Source organism: Felis catus, chromosome E2 (assembly GCF_018350175.1).
Source record: "Felis catus isolate Fca126 chromosome E2, F.catus_Fca126_mat1.0, whole genome shotgun sequence".
Classification (NCBI taxonomy): Eukaryota; Metazoa; Chordata; class Mammalia; order Carnivora; family Felidae; genus Felis; species Felis catus.
The window spans coordinates 1,525,222-1,548,616 of NC_058382.1; the positions used below are offsets into that span (position 1 = coordinate 1,525,222).

Sequence of the window (23,395 nt, forward strand, 5' to 3'; positions counted from 1 at the left end):
CGCATTCATTGGCTCACTTGGTCGCCACCGCGCGGCGCCTTCTGGGTAGTGTAGTTTGGGAGCCCGTGGAGCGCGCTGCCTCAGAATGAAGGTCCTCCTAGACTTTGGGGGTGAAGAGCCAGAACGTGAGCGGCGCCGGGAAATGGAGCTCCGGGGCTGTAAACTGGGAAGGGCGACAATGGGGCTGTAAGGAGCCCTACCGGATGTCCTTGGGATGCAGTCTAGGACGTCACAGATATGTTTACAAACCCATTCTTTCCAATTGTGTGAATCGGAGCAAATTTCCAAAGGGTATACATACAGTGGACACCGTATACCATCGTGTCACTTGGCGTCCGCTCATCCTGGTCAGTTCTCTTGTCAATACACGTAGACTGAAACTTTGGAGTCATGTTTATGGTCTTCAGTAGGTTTGGTCAGGGACAATTAGAAAAGACCCCAGACATGGTCATGACAGGAAAGTGAGAAGAGAGATATCAGGAGAGGCACTGGTTAGAAAGGGTGACGCTGTACCTCCTTTCCCCTGAAAACATCTTTCCTACCTGTATATCAGTGATAGTGTTCCAAGATAGTAAGAAACATTGTTATTCCTATAATATTTATTACTCCGTATGTCATTGGAATATGTTTCTCTCCTTTTAAAGTCTAAAGCTAGGGGCGCCTGGGTGGCTCAGTCCGGTTGTGTCTGACTGCGGTTCAGGTCATGATCTCGCATTCTTTGAGTTCCAGCCCCTCGGCAGGCTCCGACCCTGGAGCCTGCTTCAGATTCTGTCTGTCTGTCTGTCTGTCTGTCTCTCTCTGCCCTTCCCCTGCTCATGCTCTGTCTCTGTCCCAAGAATAAACATTAAAAAAAATAATAATAAAGTCTAAAACTTATCTGAAGAGAAAAGCGACTTATCATACTACATTTCTTGCCAGGACAGGGTGTTCTATTCTAATAGTCCAACCATATGGCAAAGGGAGCAACTTATTACCGTTGTAAAGGTTTAGGAATCCATGATCCTTTATCCCTGTTGGTAAGAGATATATCATTTCCGATGGAATTGCTGCCCCAGTATCAGCAATGGGAGTTGAGATGATCTCTACAAAACACCTGTGATATAGTAGTTACTGAAAGCTATTAATAATGATTACTTTTCAAAGAAATCTAGTATAAATAGTTATAGAGAAATTGATCTGTGACAGGTGAAAAAATGTTAGGATCTCACTGAAGATTGAGCCAGAGGCAGTGAAGTTGGAGAAGTCAGAGAATGAAGCTGAACCCACAGCTGTGCTGAAACCTGGACCACACTCAGGGTTTGATCTCCAAAATGCGGCTCTTTTTGAAATTTGAAAACATGAACAGCTTGGTAGAAATATTTGGTAGTAGAAATAATTACGGTTTCTGGAAATATGAAAATGAATAGGGAAGCTGTATTGTCATGTGCTGCTCTAACAAATATTCAATAATCACCATTTGGGTTTTAGACACAAGAGCAGATACATAGGATGTGGGGAATAGGGTTGCTCTGTGTATGCTGTGCATGTCCTGTATTAAATGACTTTGTTCTGGGTCCTGTATTTATCTTGTAAAGAGATCATAAATCCTATATTTGCGTTTTTTTTTTTTAATACAAGAAGTGGCATTTAGAGCTATGTCTCTCCTACTCTACTTAGCAATGAAAACACAAAATGACAGCACTTGTTGAAAATCAACCCCCCACAAATAAAGGACACCAGTCTTATGGTTCTTTATATATTTTGGATATTAACTCGTGTGTGTGTGTGTGTGTGTGTGTGTGTGTGTGTGTATGGCAAACATTTTCTCTCAGTCCATAGGTTGCCTTTTTGTTTCCTTTGTTGTGCAGAAACTTTTTAGTTTAATGTAGTCCCACTTATTTTTGCTTGTTTCCTGTGTTTTTGATATATATATATATATATATATATATATATATATATATATATATATATATTTCTAATACCAATGTCATGGAGCTTTCTCTTTATGTTTTCTTATAGCTTTACTGTTTCAGATCTTCCGTTTAAGTCTTTATTTTGAATTGATCCTGGATATGGTATAAGACATGGGTCCAATTTAATTTTTTCATGTGGATATCCAATTTTTCCAACATCATTTAATAAAGAGTCTATCCTTTCTCCCACTGGATATTCTTGGTGCCTGTCAAAAATTAGTTGACTTCATTTGTGTGGGTTTACTTCTGGACTCTCTCCTCTGTTTCACTGCTCTATGCGTCTGTTTTTATGCCAGTGCTTTATTGGTTTGATTAGTGTAACTTTGTAGTGTAGTAGAAGGCAGGAAGTTTATAGCCTGCAGCTTTGTTCTCCTTTCTCAAATTGAGGTAAGTGTCTTTTGTGGTTCCATAAAAATTTTAGGATTTTTAAAAAAATTTCCGTGAAGAGTGTCATTGGAATTTTGATAGGGATTGCATTCAATCTGTAGATTACTCTGGGTAGAATGGACATTTTAACAAATTGATTCTTCCAATCAACAAACATGGGATATCTTTCCACATATTTGTGCCTGTGGCTTCTTTCATCAATATTTTATAGTTTTCAGTGTTCAGATCTTTCACCTCTTTTGTTAAATTTATTCTGAAATATTTTATTCTTTGTGTTGCTATTGTGAAGGGGATTGTTTTAATATCTTTTCTAGATAATTTATTGTTAGAGTTAAAAATGCAGATTTTGTATGTTGATTTTGTATTCCTAAACTTTACTGAATTCATTTATTAGTTTTTACAGTTTGTTTTGGTACAGCCTTTCAAGTTTTCTACATTTAAGATCAGTTCATCTGCAAACAGAGACATTATTCCTTCCTTTCCATTTTGGATACCTTTCAATTATTTTTCTTGCCTAATTGCTCTGGTTAGGACTTGCAGTACAATGCTAAATACAAGTAGAGAGTGTCTTGTTTGTAATCTTAAAGGAAAAGCTCTTGGCTTTTCAACATGGAGTATGATGTTACCTATGTGTTTTTAGTATATGTCTTTTTTTTTATATTAAGGTAAATTTCTTATCTACTTGTCACAAATTTTTATCATGAAAGGATGAAGTTTGTCAAAAGCTCTTTCTGCATTGAGAGGAGCCCATGATTTTTATCCTTTGTTAATGTGGAGTATTACATTTACTGCTTTATATAAGTTGAGGCATCCTTGTACCCCAGGGATAAATCCAATTTAATCATAATGTATAATTCTTTTAAGGTGCTGCTGAATTTGGTTTGCTAGCATTTTGTTGAGGAGTTCTGCATTTATATTCATTAGTCTCCAAATATTTAAAGTTAAGAGAAACTTCTGCCTGAGTTGTTGAATTGCTATATTGTACCCCTGAAACTAACACTGTATGTTAACTACACTGGAATTAAAAAAAAAAATGTTTTAATTGAACAGAGAGGGGCACCTGGGTGGCTCAGTCAGTTAAGCGTCCAACTTTGACTCAGGTTATGATCTCATGGTTCTTGAGTTTGAACCCCGCATTGGGCTTTGTGCTGACAGTTCAGAGCCTGGAGCCTGCTTCAGATTCTGTTTCCTTCTCTCTCTGACCCTCTGCTGCTCATACTCTGTCTCTCAAAAATAAACATTAAAAAAATTTTAAGTGAACAGAGAAAGTTCTGCCTGGAAGTAGAAGATGGAAGTGAGTGTTGTTACCAAAAGTATTGGTTTGTGAGGGATTTATTCTTGCCAGCTTCAACTGTACTCAAGGGGCAAAAATTAAGGCCTGAACTCAATCTTATCCTCAGCATATGACTGGACAGATATTCCCCCAGTGGATCATAGAGGAAGGATTTTAGGAACCAAAAAAGTAAATCCATTATAAATCCATTATAAAATTTACGATATAAACCACTTAAAAGTATTTTTTAGAATTGATTAAAAGTTATAAGGTATGCATATAAATTTTATTCAAAAATAAAAAGGACAACAGTAGAGTCATAGAAGTTAATGAGGATTTCAACTCGAAATAACTATAGGGGCACCTGGGTGACTTAGTCTGTTAAGTGTCCAACTCTTGATTTCGTTTGACTCAGGTCATGATCTCACGTTTTGTGAGATTGGGTCCCATGTCTGGCTCTGCACTGACAGTGTAGAGCCTGCTTGGGATTCTCTCTCCCCCCCTCTCTCTCTGCCCCTCCCCCGCTTGCAATCTCTCTCATATTGGAAATCAGTTTGGGGCGCCTGGTGGCTCGTCGGTTGAGCGTCCGACTTCAGCTCAGGTCATGATCTCACAGTCTGTGGATTCGAGCCCTGCATCGGGCTCTGTGCTGACAGCTCAGAGCCTGGAGCCTGCTTCCGATTCTGTGTCTCCCTCTCTCTCTGGCCCTCCCGTGCTCATGTTCTATCTCTCTCTGTCGCAAAAATAAAAACATTAAAAAAAAAATTAAAAAAAAAAAAAAAAGGAAATCAGTTTGGCCAATTCGTAAAAAGTTAAACATTCATCAATGATCAACACTCCACTCTCAGGTATTTACTTATATATGAATGTTCACAGTTCTTTTGGTAACTGGAAACGCTGGAAGCAACCTACATGTCCATTAATAGATAAACACACTGTGGCACATACGCCCAATGGAATATGACTCAGCAATAAAGAGGAATGAATGCAATAGGGATAAATCTCTAAACAGCCACGCAAGGATATACTTTGGGATTCCTTTTATGTAAAAATGTAAGGAAAAGCAGTCACATAACAGTATACTGCAAGATTCCAAGAACATAAAAATTAAAGAAATGCAAATTAGTTTATAATGACATAAATCAAATTAACAGATTCTCCCGCATTCATTGCACTCATAAGGCATTTCTCCGTTGTTGGAAATTTGCCAATGTTTAACAAGGCCAGAGATGTAGGTAGAGATGTCCCCACATTTGCAGCTCTCAAAAGGACTCACATCAGTGTGAACTCTCTGTTGTGTAATGAGACTGGAGTTGTAACACAAAAATTTCCCACATTAGCTGCACTAATAAGGCCTTTCTCTGCTGTGATCTGTCTGACGTCTAATGAGTTTGGAGTTGCAACTAAAGGATTTCCTACGTTGCTGCACTCATCAGGCCTTTCTCTAGTGTGAGTTCTCTGGTGTCTAATGAGTGTGAAGCGGTACCTAAAGAACTTCCCACATTTGCCACACTCATAAGGCCTCTCTCCAGTGTGGACTCTCTGATGAATAATGAGCGAGGAGCTGTCCATAAAGAATTTGCCACATTCTCTGCACTCATAAGCCCTTATTCCAGTGTGGATTTTCTGGTGCTCAACAAGTTTATGTTTGCGGCTGAAAGCTTTCCCACATTCACTGCACTTATAAGGCCGCTCTCCGGTGTGGATTTTCTGGTGTTCAACAACTTTGTCTTTGCGGCTGAAGGCTTTCCCACATTCTCTGCATTCATAAGGCTTTTCACCGCTGTGGATTTTCTGATGCTCAACAAGTTTATGTTTGCGGGTAAAGGCTTTCCCACATTCAAGGCACTCATATGGCCTCTCTCCAGTGTGAACTCTCTGATGTCTAATGAGCGTAGAGCGATTCCTAAAAAATTTTCCACATTCACTGCAACCATAAGGCCTTTCTCCTGTGTGGATTTTCTGGTGACCAACAAGTTGGGACAGTCTAAGGAAAGCCTTCCCACACTGGCTGCACTCAAAAGGCCTCGGCCTGGCGTGAATACCCTGGTGGTCACCAAGGCCAGGTATCCGTGTAAGACATCCTCCACATTTTGGGTTCTCATAAAACTGACCTTCATCGTGGGCTTTCTGGTGCTGATGGAGGTGGGACTTCCTAAGGAAGGTCTTCCCACACTCTCTGTACTCATGACACTTTTCTCCAGTGTGGGTTTTCTCATGGTCAACAAGTATGTGTTTATGACTGAAGATTTTCCCACACTGAGTACATTTATAATAATTCTGTTCATTTTGAAAGTCCTCTCCACCAGCTGTGCCCCAGTGTGGCCGTCCTACAAGCTGAGGAACCTGCTGTTGGAGAAGGCCTGAGCTGGCTGGGAAGTCCTTCTCATCTTCACTGCACGTAAAGGTCGTCTCTGCCATGTGACCTCTGCAGTTCTTCACAAATGAAGACCTCCCCTCATCACTCCTGGAAAGTTCCGCTCTAATCTGATGCTTTTGGTGCTGGCAACACTCTCCCCCACAGGCGTACAGGCCTTGCTCGGGGTGTATACCGTCCTGTTCAGCCAAGTGCAAAAGGTCTTTCAAGACTGAGCTACACGTCTCACAGGGCTGGGCCTCCTGGACGGACGGGCCTGGCTTTGGAGTCCTGACCTGTGATGCTCCTACAGAAACACTGTGCCCTGAAGGGACCTCCTCGTCCCGGGCTCCATGCCAGCAACCTGTAAACAGAGAAATGCTGGTCAAGCGCACGCTGACCTCGTTGGGACGAGGCAGCCTCCTCGGGAATGTGTGTTGGACACGCCCACAGATGAGGCCAGGGGACTGCTCACGGGCCAGGGGGAACTTGAGACGGTGAAAGGAAGGCCTTCTGTGCAGAGCTCACCCTGGCCAGCGCCCATGATGGGACAGCCCTGCCTCTGGGGAAGGATACCAGGGCGGGGTGAGTTCAGGGAGGACAGGGGGGTTCCCCAACTCTCTCCTCTGCAAATAACTTTCAACAAGGCCATGGCTGCCGGTGACTGGTGAGCACTGGGTAGAAGACTGAGTTCACACCTAGAAATGTGTGCTTGCAACACAGCAGCTGGTGTTTAGAGACTATTTAAAGATAGGTGCAGCCATCACAATACCTCAAGGGTAGGTCATATGTCAAGTGTACTGCAAAGGGAGCAGAAGTGAAAGGATAATGGAGAGAAGCCACAAAAGTGGGGGAGCTGGGAAGTGCAAGGTTAGAAATGATGACAGGAAAGAACAGGTAGAAATAAGGTATGACCACACTCCCTGGCATCACACGATGGTAAAGCCAGCTGTGACAACACACCCATTCCCAACTCTGCAGCCCCAGGGCCATTTCCTGTAGCTGGTGATGGAGTAAGGTCCATGCTGTCAGGCACCAAGGCCCCTCCACCTCTTCAAGATGAGCACTTACATGGGAGCTGGAACGGGCCACCCTAGATGAAACACAGGAAGACAGAGTAGACTGCACGGCCCCCAGAGTCAGTGATCCAACACATGACATCCCACATTCTAAAACCAAAAGAACCTCAGAGGAGGGTCTCACAGAACCAGTGGTCTCTACGAGTAGAGAGCACGTTGGTGGCTGGAAGTTCCAACACAGGGGTGCCCCTAAGAAACGTCAGCAAGGAGGGGGAGGCCTTGAGCACAGAGGCTCCGTGCTTCTGAACAGAATAACCTGACCAGGGACAAGCAAGGCCACTGGGATTTCTCAGACAAGCTTGGAGCAGAGGTGCACGCAGCCCGGACCTGGCCCCCTTAAACCTGTGATTGTGGGAAAGCCAGAGCTCCTGACCCCGAGGGAAGGGGAAAGCCGGAGCTAAGCCCTGGACGCTGGAGTGGGTGCGAGGGCCTTACCTAGTGATGACAAAAGTGCAAAGGTCTCCAGCATCACACTGTGGTACAGGCGTCTCTGAGCCTCATCGAGGAGCCCCCACTCCTCCTGGGAGAAGCGCACGGCCACGTCTGTAAAAACCACAAACCCCTGCCAAAACAGGGAGGCTTCTTCAATCGATGTGCAGCTTCTCTTTCCAGAATGTTCATACTGCCACCTCCTTCCATCCCCTCCTTGCCCTTGCCCTCCACCCCGACTTCCCAGTGTGGAGGAGATACAGGGTCTGGTGGCACTGGCGCTTCCCTTCTCCTCACTGCCACTGATTGCTGTGTCCAGAAAAACACAAGCGAGGAGGGTGCAGGAAAGCCCTGCCCAGGCTCTGGGCCCGCAGTGGGGGCTGTCTCTTTCAGCAGTAAATTATGCTGAGGTCCCCCAGATCCTACGTCCTGGCCAACACAACTTGAACTTACCTCTCCCACATAAGCACCCCTCCTCCTCCTCACCTGCCCATCATTCTTGGTCTGAACCTCTCTCCATATCTGGTCCCTCCACTTCTGCAACTTGGTTACTGAGACCGCAGCCCACTCTGCGGGTAATTTCTGTGCCTTCCCAACACACCGCTGTTGCACATAGAATCCAGGCAGGAGTGTGCAAGTGGAATCAGCATCCTATTTTGCCCCGTCCTGCCCCAGAAACCCAAGTTCCCCGGTGCCAGGGTCCTTTTGTGGTTCTCCCCACGTGCCACCCGTGTCATACTCCCCCTCCCAAACCTAACGTGAGCACCTCACAGACTCCCAGCCCTCTGCTGCATCATCACTACCCTGCTGTCCTACAAGCAGTCACAGCCTGCCTTTACCTGACCCGCATGTGAAGCCCAGCGACACTGAACTCCGCACCCAAGGCCCAGCAATGCTCCTGGCTGCTTCGTTTTAACCTCAACTAACCTCCAGGTCTATCAGCCTCAATGAAGCAACACAGGCTTGACCCAAAGTCACCACCAAACACTGAGGACTCCATGGAAAGATCATGCGCCCTGGCCTGAGCTTACTAACACCTGACCTCCTTCGTGGAGATGCTTCAACACCTACTGCACACCCCTGACCCCTCGGAAGCCTTCAGACTCCTCACCTGTATCCCACACGGGCACACCCCCCACAGCTACTCTGCTTTTTCATCTGCCTTTGTGACGTCCACCACCACCAACCAGGCTCCCAGAAGAGATTCGAATCTCCTTCTTCCCCTTCCTGCCTCCACAACCTAACGACGGCCCCTCTGGAAACTAATGCCCGGCTATACCGCAGTGCACATGCCGGCCCGTCTCTGGCTGTCTGCAACCTGGAAGCCTCCCCTGAACTCCAGACCTGTGCGTCCGACTGCTAAGTGGGTGCCTCTAGTCAGGAGTCTCTGGACCATGTGACATCAGTGGCAAAACCTGACTTCCTATTCCAACTGACTACTGACTTCCCCGTCTCAACTGACAGGACATCCATTCTTCCAGAGAAAGCCAAAATCCTTGGGGCTGCCCCTGCCGCCCCCTTCCATCTCGTCCCCCCACACCCTTGCTCGCCACATCACTGAACATGGGCTACTCCGTCTGGAACACATCCAGAAGGCAGCTGGTCCTCCACCTCCACAGCCACCAGCCCTGTGCAGCCATCAGCAGAGGTCACCTGCGCAGTCCCAGGAGGCCCCCCACTATCCCCACCTTCGTCGAGGCTCTCCCGCACACTGCAGCTGCACACAGCCTGTGAAGATCAGGTCACCTGGCTCCTCAGCTCAGAACCTTCTCCTACTTCCTTCAGATTACAGGCTCACCACCTCAGGCTGTAACTGTGGACCTGGTAACTATGTGCCCCCCAACACTCCCCCCGCTGCCCCATATTCCCACTGTAGGTAAGAGCCTCGCAGTTCCCTGATCATTCCAACTCACTCTCACCCCCATCACTTGAACATTCTGGATCCTGTGCCCAGGACACCCTTCCACATCTTACCCCATTGGTTGTCACACATGGGCAATGTTCCATAGAATCCAGGGATGAGTTCAAGACCCTGGGCTTTGATGAGACCACAGGGACTTTAGACCCAAGGGAGGGAGAACAGGTGAGCAATCTCAGGACACCATCATTCTTTATATGGGAGTGGCAAAACCATCAGGGGGACAACTGGGGTGTCCTCCAACTGTCACGTCCTCCATGCACCTGTACAGGATCCATAAGCATTTCTGCAAATGCCATGGGAACCTGTGGGAAGAGGGAGGCCATGAGAAAGGGGCAACCATGGTAGGCAACCAACAGACTGAACTGGACCCCCACTACCCCTGCCCTGCCCTGGAGCAAAGTGCTCCCAGCCTGATAACCTAAGCTCTCAGCCCCTCTGACGTCAGTGCCGCTCTTACCAGCGATGTGGTTCTGTAGGAGGAATAAACGTCCCGAGCCTCAATTCCTGGCCCCCACCTCACAGAGCTGATAACAGTATTAAACAGAACTGATGCACACTAACTACCCACAGAGTTAACAAGCCTGTATGTTTCCATTGCAAATAAAGGACAGGGTTCGTAAAATTTGAATTAGTGTTATTTCTGCTTACAATTTTCAAAAGATGTGTTATACAACGTTCTGTTGTTAGCAAATACCACAGATAAATTAACTGTGCAATTTTCATAAAGTGTTGTTGCTTTTCATTTATCGAATGCATTCATTTCTAGTTTCCATGTGTACATATTTACATAAATGTTGGTTAGCTGATGTCTCAATAAATGTTTCATACGTCCCGAATTTAATGAGTTGTAGGGAGAGTCTGAGCAGGCAGCTCAGCTACTCTTCCTTTCAGCAAACAAGCCTACCTGCTGCGTGGCCCCCTGCAGGGCACTGGCAGGACCCCTTGACTGGAGCACTCCTGCCTTCCTCTTGCCCCCAAGGGTGGAGGTGGTGAGAGAGCAGTGTCCTCATCTGGGACCCAACTGCTCCACAAGTCTGGCTATTTCTTTGTCCCACAGGGACTGTCTCCCACGATCACCTGACCTGCAGGACTGAGAGTCTCTACCTCCGTCTCCACCCAGGCCAACAAACTTACCACATCCAGGCATTCTTTTCTAGACCCAGGTCAGAATACCTTCTACATCAGGTACGCTCCTTTAGGGAGGGAGCATCAGGGATGCTGAATCCCCCGGGGCACTCCACGTCTCAGCCCTCCTGACGCTCACTGCAGAGCCCACCAGTAATAACGACCTTAAGACCCCCTCCTTGGTCGGGTCCTCAGGCCAGGCTCTGGAGCAGTGCACAGCCTCCACACCTCGGACAGCTCCAGCCCAGCTCCCTTCCCCGTCCTCCAGACCCTCACTTCTACAGACCCACGTCATGTCTCCACCCTCAGATATCTCAGCATCAACATGTCCAAACCGAACTCATGATCTCCCCGAAACCTGCCCGCTGGGCTCGCTTCCCCACCTCCGTTCTCTCAGATGATCAGGCAAGGAAGCCCTGACCTGGTCCTTCACTCCCCACTTGTGCTCACAGCTACAGGCGACGCAGCAGGAAACCCCGTCGGCTCTGTTGCCCGACTGCAGAATCTCCTCGCATCTCCCTCCACGGCCACCGCCCTGGCCCAACCTCCACCATGACTGCCCGGGGTGGTTCCTCAGCAGCCTCCCCGTCCTGCTCTCCCCTATCCTAAGCTATCTCTGGGCGCGCACCTCCCACCCCCGCCCTGGACCCCTGACCCCGGAAGATCCCAGCCGCGCACGCCGCCCCTGCAGGCGACACTCCGCCCCCGGCCCCCCGGCCCCCCGGCCCCGACTCAGGAGCCCCTGCGGGCCCTCCTACGCCCCACCGCAGGGGCGGGACCGGGACCCCGAACCAGGACGCCCTCTGCTCCCGCCCCGGGGGCCTGACTGCGGGGAGCCGAGCGGGCGGGGAGAGGAGGGGCGGGGCGGGCGGCCGAGGGCCCGGGGGTCGCAGCACCCACCTGCGCCGGCTTCACCGGCGCGGCCTCGGCCTCCGACCAGTGGGAAGAACGGGGCGGGACGCGGCGGGCGACCGGACGGGGGCGAGGGCGCCTCGCAGCCGCCACTGCGGCGGGAACAGGCCCTCTTTTCGCGCTTTCCATTCACGTCGGTCGGGACTGAAAATTCCGGACGCACTAACCCACGGAACAGTCCCGGGAACGGCAGAGAACTCAGACACCACAAAGGCGCCGCCGGAAGTCCCGCCCCCACGAGACGCGCACTCTCGAAAACGGCCCTTGGCTACGCCGCACGGGCTTCCGGGTAATGTAGTTTCAACGCCGTTATTGCGCGGATTCAGGACGTAGGTCGTTCCTGACAGATTAAAGGCCCTGAAAGAGTATGAGGAGCTCTGGGAAATGGAGTTCCGTGTTCTTCAGGGGATGGGGCTTGCTGCTTCTTAAAGGGCGATACCCAGCTGTCCTCGGAGTGCAGCGTAGGGTGACTCAGAAATGTCCAGGGGCCTGTTGTTTCAGACTCCGTGAATCACAGCACATTCCCAAAAGGCTGCACATAGGAAGGGACACAGCATGCCGTAGAGTTCCTCGGCATCCCCTCGTAGCTCTCAGTTATCTTGTTGCTTGCAAGGGACGTGTACACTGACTCTTTGGAGTTCCTTTTATAGCCTTTAATAGTTTCAATAAGAAAGCTTTCAGACAGGACTGTGATGGGGAAGTTGGAGGAGGGATGTCAGGAGGCACTGAGGTAGTTAGAGTGACGATGGGGGCGCCTGGGTGGCTCAGTCGGTTGAGCGTCCGACCTTGGCTCAGGTCATGATCTCACTGTGGGTTTGAGCCTCACGTGGGGTTCTGTGCTGACAGCTCAGAACCTGGAGCCTGCTTCAGATTCTGTCTCCCTCTCTCTCTGCTCCTCCCCCCGCCCCCAATCATGCTCTGTCTCTCTCTGTCAAAAATAAATAAGCATTAAAAAAAAATTAAAGAAAGGAGGACGATGTGCCTCTAATTCCCACAGAAAGCATTTGTCTTGCCTGTATAGTCAGTGATGGTATTCCAGTACTTTCATTCGGATATTTATTATTGTATTTCTGAGATACGTTACATTTCTTTTAAGATCTGAAACCTATCTGAAAAGAGAAAGACTTAGCACGTGCCAACTTCTGCCTGAACAGTGTGTGCCTTCTTGACAAGTTGATCGTGCGTGCAAAGGGGCATCTTATCCCTGAGATGAAGATTTGAGTATCCACAATCTCATCTATTTGCTGGGAAGTGAGTATCATTTCATCTGTAATTGCAGCAGTAGTGAATGCACAGGGGGTTGATATTATCTCTGGAAAAACACTTGTGAAATGGATATTACTGAATGCTATTAAAAATGGTTTTGTAATTTTTCAAGGAGAGTGGCAAAAATCATTCTAGAGAAATATATCTGAGACAAGTGGGGGAGAAAGTTAAGATCTCAGTGAAGTTTGAGCAGGAGACACTGAGTTGAGAGGTCAGAGAATGAAGCTGAGACTGTAGCTTGCTGAAACCTTGGCTACATTCATGGTTTGGTTCCAAAATGTGATTTTTTTTAAGTTTATTTATTTATTGTGAGAGAGAAAGCACGAGTGGGGGAGGGGCAGAGATAAAGGATGGATGGAGAATCCCAAGCAGGCTCCAGACTGTCAGCACCCAGCCTGACATACGGCTTGAACTTATGAACCGTGAGATCATGTGTCTTAGACTCTGGGTCTAGAGTTCTTTCTTGGGCAGCAAGAAAGCGGGATGCAGGATTAAAATGTGAGAGATGGCTAATGTCCAGGAGAAGACAAGAGCCCTGATTAAGGGTCCTTGCTTCATTTTTATTAGGATCAGAAGGCTTACAAATATGGTGATGGACGTGCGCAAAGAGACCATAAATCTGTGAACATTAACATATGGGCGTGAGGGAAAGGGAGGTTTGAAGATATACGGTGTTAGGGGTTTGGGTCAATATAAAACAAAATCCTCGCAACAGGCAGATTGTTGTTAACCGCAGACACGAGGCGCTGTGTCTGTTTATCTTAGGTAGCCTAGGGGATAAGACAGATAGAATGTGTAACCTCCGGGTTAACAAGGCACCTTTCTTTTATTAATTAGCTCCGCTCTGGACAACTTTGCCCTGCAGTGGTCTATAGCCCTATTTACCTGTTCACCTAATTTGCTACTTCCTTCCTGTGAAAGAAGCTTTCTGCTATAGTACTAAATGGGGGGGTGTTTTCACCCTGAATACCTGATCTTGTTTACCTCCTATACCTTTGTTCTATACTGGAGCCTTTGCCCTGCCCCCTCTATACCTATTTACTTAATCTTGTTTACCCAAACTTGGGTGTGAGCATCCTTTGGCTTTGTAATTCTTTATGCCTTGTTAACCCATCAGTGCAGGCTCAGGGGATTCCTAAGTGTATTCCCCACAATCATGACCTGAGCCCAGGTTGGATACTTAACCAAATGAACTTCCCAGGTGCCCCGATTTTTAATATTTGAAAATATTGTGCATTTACAGCCTGTAGGGAGAGGAAAACACAATATTGAAAAAGAGTTGCCACAAAGGTAAAAAGGAATGGGGAAGTTGTGCTGTTGTGTATTTACTGATCTGCAAATGTTCAACAAGCACATAAAGGGTTGCAGGTACAATAGTGTGTGGCACACAAAAGGGATAGAATTGCCTGTGGCTGTGTATACAGCACACGTCCTTTGTCCTGTGTCAATGCTGTCAGGATGCCATACATATTCCGTACTTAGCTTTTTTACAATACGTTACAAAAAGTCAGCAGTTATAGCTATTTTTCGCACTGTAATTGGCAGTTAAATTACTCAGTGGCAACCTTAGCTCAAAATCAAAGCCCCGTAAGTGACCTTCTGGAAAATGCCTTATGGTCTCTCCTGCTGGTTTAGCTGAGGAAGAACCAAAGAGGGGACTTAAGACTTGGAGTGCTTATTTTTCATATTCAGGGAAGGAAAAGAGTGTTCTTTGGCCAAATTCCAAAGTCGTGAACAAGAAACCAAAGTTTATTAGAAATAACTTCAGATGATCTCTGAATGCCAGCCAGTCAACAACAGCCTCACCCCAGCAACTCAGCTTCTGAAAATTAGTAGCTCATTGATCATTCTGAGCTTCCAAAATTCAGTCAATCCGTTCAAGCCCCAGTCCTGAAAGACAGCCAATCAGTGACAGCCCCCGGCACGGGCAGCAGACCATCAGCAAGGGCCTCCCTTCAGTGACCCTGCTTCTGAAAGTTGGTCAACAGTAGGTACCACAGTCACAACTGAAGAGCCCATCAGTTCTTAAACACGCCTGTTTCTGAAAGTCTACCAATTCCTGAATGCCAGACTTACCAAAAACTAGATGAGAGCAGCTCTGGTTTTCTTTGAGGTGACTAGAAGCTCTCCCTTGCAGGCACATAGAAAATTCTTTTTCTTTTTTCTTTTTTTGCATTGCATACCGAGTGAAATTCATTGTTAATTCACAGGTTTGCAAACCTTTCAAGGGTTCAGCCTGTTTGTAACATACACTTAGTTATGAGTTTGGACTTATGAACGACAAACAAGTTGGCACGGACTTTGAGATTGAGAAGGCAAGGTTTTCTATTCTTGCCCAAGTTGCTATTACCCACTTTTGGGTGTATACTGAATACAAAAATGCCCAAATGCAAGCATAAATTTTGTGATGAATTTCCTGAAGAGCAGATATGTATTAAATGTGGTGAGAAGCCTCTTCAAGGTCTTTGTATGATATGCAATTGTTCATTTAATACGGAAAATGGATAGATGTAAATCAACATTATTCACAGTTAAGCATGAGGGGTGTATGAGTTCGACTAATATCAAAGTGAGTGAAAAAATTTTCAGAGAAATTCAGATTAAGAAAACAATTACAGGAGAGGTTGTAAGAGCTTCCACATCGTATATAGTGATTAGTCCCCCAGCTCACACTTCTGCGGAACATGTGTCTCACTGGTCAATATTTGATGGACAGAGGAAGAGGGTAAACTGGATGTGCTCACTGCAGAAGCTGTTTCATCTAGGATGTTTATCATGAAAGTCCTGCTGAGATCTGCTCTGCGTTGCTGGTCCTAGCAGATCCCAGCCTCCTACCCAGTGCCATACCACGTATTTGTCCCTTGCACCTTGTTAAGGGCAAGTCAAATCCTTGAAGATTTGGGAAATCTGCTCTCTTTGGGTTGAGTTTCTGGGCTTTTCATTCTGTTTGATACCTGGGTTTTGTTGTTAGTTCCCAGCGGTTTGGGATCCTTGGTGGATCAGGCCATTCCTCTTCATACCTTTTTGCTGTCTTTTGAGCGATTTTTTAAATTCTGTGCTAAAAGTTTGTTGTCTTAATAAGTTGAATCATAGGGTAGAACACAGGCATTGCCATATTGTTGGCAAGCCTGCGGTTCAAGCCAGCCTCACAGACCAGCGTGCAGTGTGTTTGCAGACCCCATTGTACTGGCAACTATCTAGACAAACTTTGCTGCGGGTAACCAATAAAGCAAGCAAGTGTGGTCTCCTTACACCTTTTTTTTTTTTTTTTTTTTTTTTTTTTGGTATGGAGAGCTGGACTATAATCTAGAGAAAGAATTCTCTCTGGTTATCTACATGCCAGGGGCACAGATCGTGAGCCTGTGGTTTAAAGCAGCCAATCATTAGGTTGAGGGTTAGAGGTCCACAAGTATTCTACTCCTACCAGCCATTGTCTGCTCTCATAGGGTGCTCTAGGTCTAAATCCTCTCCTCTCCCATCAAAACCCCCTGCATTTTATATGCACTCCTATTCCAATCCTAATTCTTGAGCCTATCTTTCTAAATACTGTAACTGCACCATGGGGAATTTGGGCCTTCAGTGGTCACTGTGGGGGGACATTTGATGTGTTAAGAAGACTTCTTAGGCCCAACGGACTGTGTTGTTTTTATGAGTATGCAGATGCCTCCAAATAAAATCTGACTCAAAAGTTGCATCACTAAAAGATTCTTTGGGCAAAACTAATGAGCAATTTGACGAACTTCAGCAGTAGCAAAGGAGACTCATTCCCTTTGTAAATCCTCCCTCCTTGTCCTCCAGTTGCTTCCCCATATCCAGCTCTCCCTTCCCCCTTATCCTTCTCATTTCTCTCCTTTGGCACCTCTTCCCCCTCCTGTCCCCTTTGTCCAGGGCCCACACATTTTCCCAACAACTCCCTGAAAACCCCAAATGCCAGCTACTGCTAAACATCCACCCTTCCCATGAGTCAGGCGTGCAGGAAACTATAAAATTTAAGCCTTGGACTTGAGCGGAATTAAGAGGTAAAACTAAAGATTCCCTCTGACCCAAATAAGACCACCAACTATTCATAAAAGAATTTAGCTTTTTTTTTTTTTTTTTTTTTTTTAGAACTTAGAATTCTTTACAGTGCTTAGAAACCAAGGTCACCTAACTTATACGGTGTATAAGGAGTAACAGGAGTCCTGTTTCAAAGGGTCATGAAATGGCCAGAAAAGGAGGTCCAAGTCTCCTAAAACCCATACCTGAAGTATTTATAACAAAAGTCGACGATACAGTAATTTAATCATCGGGCCAAAATTATTTGAAAAAGATGAAGCTATAGATTTTCAATACAGACTAGAAAAATACCTTCTTACAACATTTGGGAGTTACGGTGGTGACGTAACAGCTAATGTAAAACGATGTCATTTTATCAATGGCATTAAACTTAAAGTTAGAGACCTAATCTGAAAACAGAAATTAGAATAATAGATAGTCCCTTTAGCTGAACTACAACAGTCCATTTTGAAAGGGCTTTAGAATAAAAACAAGACAGGACCTGATGTAAATCGTGTCTCTGTGGGTCAAACAGCTGATGGCCCACTTCCCAATCAACCATCTACTGACAAAGTCACTTGTAGATACCGTAAATAGAATGAACACTGGAAAAAAAAGGTTGTCCTATCTTATGAAACAAAACCCAAGACAAAGAAAATACCCTCAAGTCAGCACTGTCAATGAGGGTGCTCTGAGGAAGGAAAAAGTGCCTGAGAGCCTGCCTTAAGCGCTCATACCAATGGTCATCCTCACCAATTCCTGACTGATAACGGGGGTTACTCCTTCTACATTAAACACTGACAGCTTTGCTTGGTCTCTTCCTCAGAATGTAAGATATCTACAATAGCCAATAGATTTCCCCCATTTCAAACCTTAATTATAACACTTGGGCCCTTGACTGAAAAATTAAAAGCATTCTTCCTGCTCTGTGATAGCAGCCCTGCAAATTTAATAGGAACTTCTTAAACCATATATTATCAAATATCCTATCAGTAAATGGAGAAATTACAAGGGATTTTTAAAAGACATAAATATCCTGAGCTAGATAAAGGTAAAAATGCTACATATAAAAATCAATGTGACACAGCTAAAGTAAATTAGAGGTAAATGTGTAACTTTAAGCAGCTTATTACAAAAGAAGATGTCAATAACCTAAGCTTCTATGTTAAAAAAAAAAATAAGAAAATAAGACCAAACTAACCCCAAACCAAGGATAAAAAAGAAAATAATAAAGATTAGAACAAAATTCACTGAAATTAGAAAATAGAAACACAGACACACAAAACCCTGATAACTAAAATAGACAAAAACACTACAAAAAAGACAATTATAGGCCAATATCCCTGATGATCATACATGCAAAAGTCCTCAACAAAATATTAACAAACCAAATTCAACAATAACTTAAAAGGATCATGCACCATGATCAAGTGGGATGCAAGGAGGGTTTAGTATCAGCAAATCAATCAACATGATACACCACATTAACAAAATAAGGGACAGAAATCCTATGATCATCTCATAGGTGCAGAAAAAGCTTTTGACAAAGTTCAGCATCTATTTATGACAAAAACTCTCAACTAAGTAAATGTAGAGGAAATGTACCTCAACATATTAAAAGCTATAGATGACACACCCACAGCTAACATCATACTGAACAGTAAAAAGTTGAAAGCTTTTTCTCTAAGATCAGGCACTAGACAAGGATGTCCACTCTTGCCACTTTTAGTCAAGTAGTATTGGAAGTCCTAGCCACAGCAATTGCACAAGAAAAAGAAATAAGAGGCATGCAAATTGGAAAGAAAGTAAATCTGTCAGTATGTCAGATGGCAAACTGCATACAGAAAACCACAAAACCTCCACCTGAAAACTAGTAAACTAATAAATGAAATCGGTAAACTTGCAAGATACATAATCAATATACGGAAATATGTTGCATTTGTATACACTAATAAAAACTATCAGAAAGAAAATAATCTCATTTACAATTGCATCAAAAAGAATAAAATAATAAATTTAACCAAGGAGATGAAAAGCCTATACTCTAAAAACTATCAAGACACCGATAAAAGAAGTTAAAGACAATACAAATAAATGGAAATATAATCCATGCTCATGGGTTAGAAGAATTAACATTGTCAAAATGTCCATACTACTCAAAGCAATCTACAGATTCAATGCAATCCATATGAAAATACCAATGGTATTTTTCACAGAATAATCCTCAAACTTGGCATGGAACCATAAAAGACCCCAAATAGCCAAGCAATCTTGAAAAAGACCCAAGCTGGAGATACGATGTTCCCAAACTTCAAACTATAGTACAAAGCTAAAGTGGTCAAAATAATACGGTACTGACACAACAACAGACACATAGGTCAATGAAACAGAATAGAGACCACAGAAATAAACCCACACTTATATAGTCAATTAATCTATGACAAAGAAGACAAGAACAGAGAATGAAGACAAGACAGCCTATTTAATAAATGGTGTTGGGAAAACTGGACAGCTACATGAAAAAGAATGAAATTGGACCACCTTATTATACTGTATACAAAACTAAACTCAAAATGGGCTAAAGACTTAAATATAAGACCTGAAACTATGAAACTCTTTGAAGAAAACATAGGCAGTGAGCTTGCTGACACTGGTCTTAGCGGTATGTTTTTCAATGGTCTCCTCAAGCAAGGACAACAAAAGCAAATATCAATAAGACACCAAACTTGGGGCACCTGGGTGGCTCAGTCAGTTAAGCATCTGAGTTTAGCTCAGGTCATGATCTCACGGTTTGTGAGCCCGGGTCGGGGTCTGTGCTGACAGCTCAGAGCCTGGAGCGTCCTTTGGATTCTGTGTCTCCTGTGCTCTCTGCCTCTCCCAGCTCGCGCTTTGGCTTTGTCTCTCTCAAAAATAAATAAACATTAAAAAATATAAAAAAAAGAGAGAGACCAAACTAAAAAGCTTTTGCACAGCAAAGGAAACCATCAACAACAAAAAGGTAACCTACGGAGTGGGAGAAGATATTTACAAATTATATATCTAATAAGGGGTTAACATCCAAAACACATGAAGAACTCATAAAATTCACTATCAAACAACAACAACAACCTGATTTACAAATGGGCAGAGGACCTGAAGATGTTTTTCCAAAGATGACAGACAACAGGCATATAAAAAGATGCTCAACACCACTAACCACCCGGGAAATGCAAATCAAAACCACAATGAGATCAGCTCACACCTGTCAGGATACCTATTATCAAAAAGATAAGAAAGAAGTATTGGCAAGGATGTGGAGAAAAGGGAACACTCGTGCACTACTGGGAATGTAAATTGGTACAGCCACTACGGAAAACTGTATGAAACTTCCTTAAAAAATCATAAACAGAAATACCATATAGTCTGGCAATTCCTCTTCTAGGTTATCTGAAGAAAGTGAAAGCACGACTTCAAAGACATATGCTTCCCTACGTTCATCACAACATTGTTTACAATAGCCAAGGTATGGAGGCACACTGGATGTCCACTGATGGACGAATGGATAAAGATGTGGTATGTGTGTGAAGATATACATCTATCTATCACTATCTATCTAATGATCTCCCTATATGAATATCTATAGCTATCTATCCACCTATCTATATGGAGAGAAATACAATATTACTCAGCCATAAAAAAGAATGAAATCTTGCCATCTGTGACACGATGGACCTAGACAGTACTATGCTAAGTGACAAAAGTCACACAAAGAAAAATACCGTATGATTGCACTTATATGTGGAATCTAAAAATCAAAACAAATGAACAAACAAAACAGAAAGAGACTCATAGATGGCTGTCAGACAGAAGGGGGGTGAGGACAGATGAAACAGGCAAGAGGATTAAGAGGTACAATCTTCTTCCTGTTATAAAATAAATAAACACAGGATGCAATCTAGAGCATAGGGAATACAGTCAGTAACATTTTAACAACATTGTACAATGACGTTTGTAACTACACTTGTGGTGACCATTTTGTAATGTATATGAATACTGAATAAGTATATTGTACACCTGAAACTAATATATTGTATGTCAATTACTCTTCAATTAAAAAATAAATGAGGGGCGCCTGAGTGGCTCAGTTAGTTAAGTGTCCTACTTTGGCTCAGGTCATGATCTCACGGTCTGTGAGTTCGAGCCCCACATCAGGCTCTGTGCTGACAGCTCAGAGCCTGGAACCTGCTGCAAATTCTGTGTCTCCCTCTCTCTCCGCCCCTCTCCAGCTCACACTGTGTGTCTCTCAAAAATAAATAAACATTTAAAAAAAATTTTTTTAGGGCGCCTGGGTGGCTCAGTCGGTTAAGCGGCTGACTTCAGCTCAGGTCATGATCTCGCGGTCCGTGAGTTCGAGCCCTGCGTCAGGCTCTGTGCTGACAGCTCAGAGCCTGGAGCCTGTTTCAGATTCTGTGTCTCCCTCTCTCTGACCCTCCCCTGTTCATGCTCTGTCTCAAAAATAAATAAAACGTTAAAAAAAATTTTTTTTTAATGAAACAAAAAATTGGTTCAAAAGATCAATGAAATTGACAAAACTTTAGATAGGCAAAGAAAAAAATTAACTACAGTGGGACTGAAGACACTACTGACCCTACAGACATTAAAAGTATCCTAAGGGAATATTATAAAAACCATTATCCTCCCAAATTATGACAATTTAGTTGAAATGGAAGAATTCCTAAAAGGACACCAATTATCCCAAACTGACACAAGTAGAAAATCTATATAGGACTATACTAAGTAAATTTTGACTGAAATCGATTGAAAGTCTTCCCAAAAGAAAACTGCAGGCTCAAGTGCCTTCACTAAGGAGTTCTAGCAAATAGTTAAAGAAATATCCCTAATCTTTCAAAAACTCTTCCATTCTTCCAGAAAATAAAGGAGACAACATTCCCATATTTTTCTACGAGATCAGGATTCCTCTGATAGCAAAGTCACACAGAGCTATGACAAGAAATCTCCAAACTTTATCTCTCATCAATATAGATGCAAAATACATTAACAAAGTATCAGAAAACTGATGTGGTAATGAATACAAAGGACTGTACATCATGACCAGGTGGGATTTGTCCCAGGAAATGCAAGGTTAGTTTGACATCTGAATATCAATGAATGGATTATACCATATGAACAAGACCCTTCCCCCAAAGAACCCACCCCATGCCCACATGATTCTAATGGATGGAAAAAAATTGGAAGAGAGTCTAGAAACAGATCAGCAGAAACACAGTCAATTGATTGTTGAAAGAGGAACAAAGGCAATTCAGTAGAAAAAGGGTAGTCTTTTCACCAAATGGTGCTGGAACTACTAGATATCTTCATTTTTTTAACGTTTGTTTATTTTTGAGAGAGAGAGAAAGAAAGCACGCGCATGAGCGGGAGAGGGGCAGAGAAAGAGACAGAGACACAGAATAGGAAGCAGGCTCCAGGCTCTGAGCTGTCAGCACAGAGCCCGACGCAGGGCCTGAACCCATGAACCGTGAAATCATGACCCGAGCCAAAGTGGGATGCTTAACCGACCGAGCCACCCAGGAGCCCCTAGACATCCTGATGTTTAAGAAAATGATCGAGATATAGAATTTATACTTGCACAAATATTTTCTCAAAATGGATAACAGACCTAAATGCAAAACACAAAACCACAGAACACCTATAGGATGATAACACTGGACACTGAATCTTGGATTTGGCAATGCCTTTTTATACAACACTAAAAAGACAATCCTTGAAAGAAAAACTGGGTGATTTGGACTTGATTAAAATTAAAATTCTGCTCGGCAAAAAACAGTGTTAGAGGAATATGAAAATGATACTTACACGTCATTAAGGAATTCCACATGAAAGCAACAACGCCACACCATTACACACCTGCTAGAATGGATGAATTCCAAAACACTGACACCACCAGATGCTGATGAGGACACGGAGCAACAGAAACTCTCATTCACTGCTGGTGGGGGTGCAAAATGGGGCAGCCACTTTGGAAGACTGTTTCTTACAAATCTAAACATACTCTTATTGTATGATCCAGGAAATCACACTCCTTGGCTTGAACCCAAGAACTGGAAACTTACATCCACACAAAACCTACACACAAATACATATTGCAGGCTTCTCATAATTGTCAAACTTGGAAGCAACAAGGAAGTCCTTCAGTAGGTGAGTAAACTGTGCTGTATCTATCTAATGAAATGTTATTAACCGATAACTTGTACACATCTTAGAGCAGCTTTATTTGTAACGGCCCCAAACTGGAAACAACCCAAACACCCATTACTAGCTGAATGGATAAAAACCAACTGTGGTATATGCATACAGTGGAATAATACTGAATACAAATGAATGAACTATTGATACACACAATGAGATGGATTAATCCCAAAATAGTTATGGATAGTGACAAGGGCTAGAGTCCCCACTCCCAGGAAGTATATACCATAGGATAGGATAAAATTCTAGAAAATGCTTGCTGTTCCCTATGAATTGTGGAAAAGGGTATTAAAAAGACTGCGATAAAAGGATTATAAAGGGATACAAGGGATGTTGGGGTTGTGTTGAGTATGTTCATTATCTTGACTGTGGTGATGGTTTCATAGGTATATACACATGCTGAAACACATTTCA

The 23,395-nt window shown here is 44.1% G+C and overlaps 1 protein-coding gene and 1 long non-coding RNA gene across 2 annotated transcripts; one reads left to right on the forward strand and one right to left on the reverse strand.

The window, feature by feature from the left end:
• The first annotated feature begins 33 nt into the window (after nucleotides 1-33).
• LOC123382381 lies at nucleotides 34-1,609 on the forward strand. The gene is made up of 2 exons (XR_006590677.1): nucleotides 34-347; nucleotides 1,186-1,609. It is a non-coding gene; the product is annotated as an uncharacterized LOC123382381 (long non-coding RNA).
• Nucleotides 1,610-7,035: 5,426 nt separating this feature from the next.
• LOC123382402 (zinc finger protein 547-like) lies at nucleotides 7,036-12,124 on the reverse strand. Its single transcript, XM_045046896.1, has 3 exons — nucleotides 11,423-12,124; nucleotides 7,483-7,609; nucleotides 7,036-7,061 (listed from the first exon to the last, which is right to left on the reverse strand). Exons 1-3 carry the CDS (start codon nucleotides 11,561-11,563, stop codon nucleotides 7,036-7,038), a joined length of 294 nt encoding a protein of 97 aa, XP_044902831.1. The 5' UTR covers nucleotides 11,564-12,124.
• Nucleotides 12,125-23,395: the final 11,271 nt, after the last annotated feature.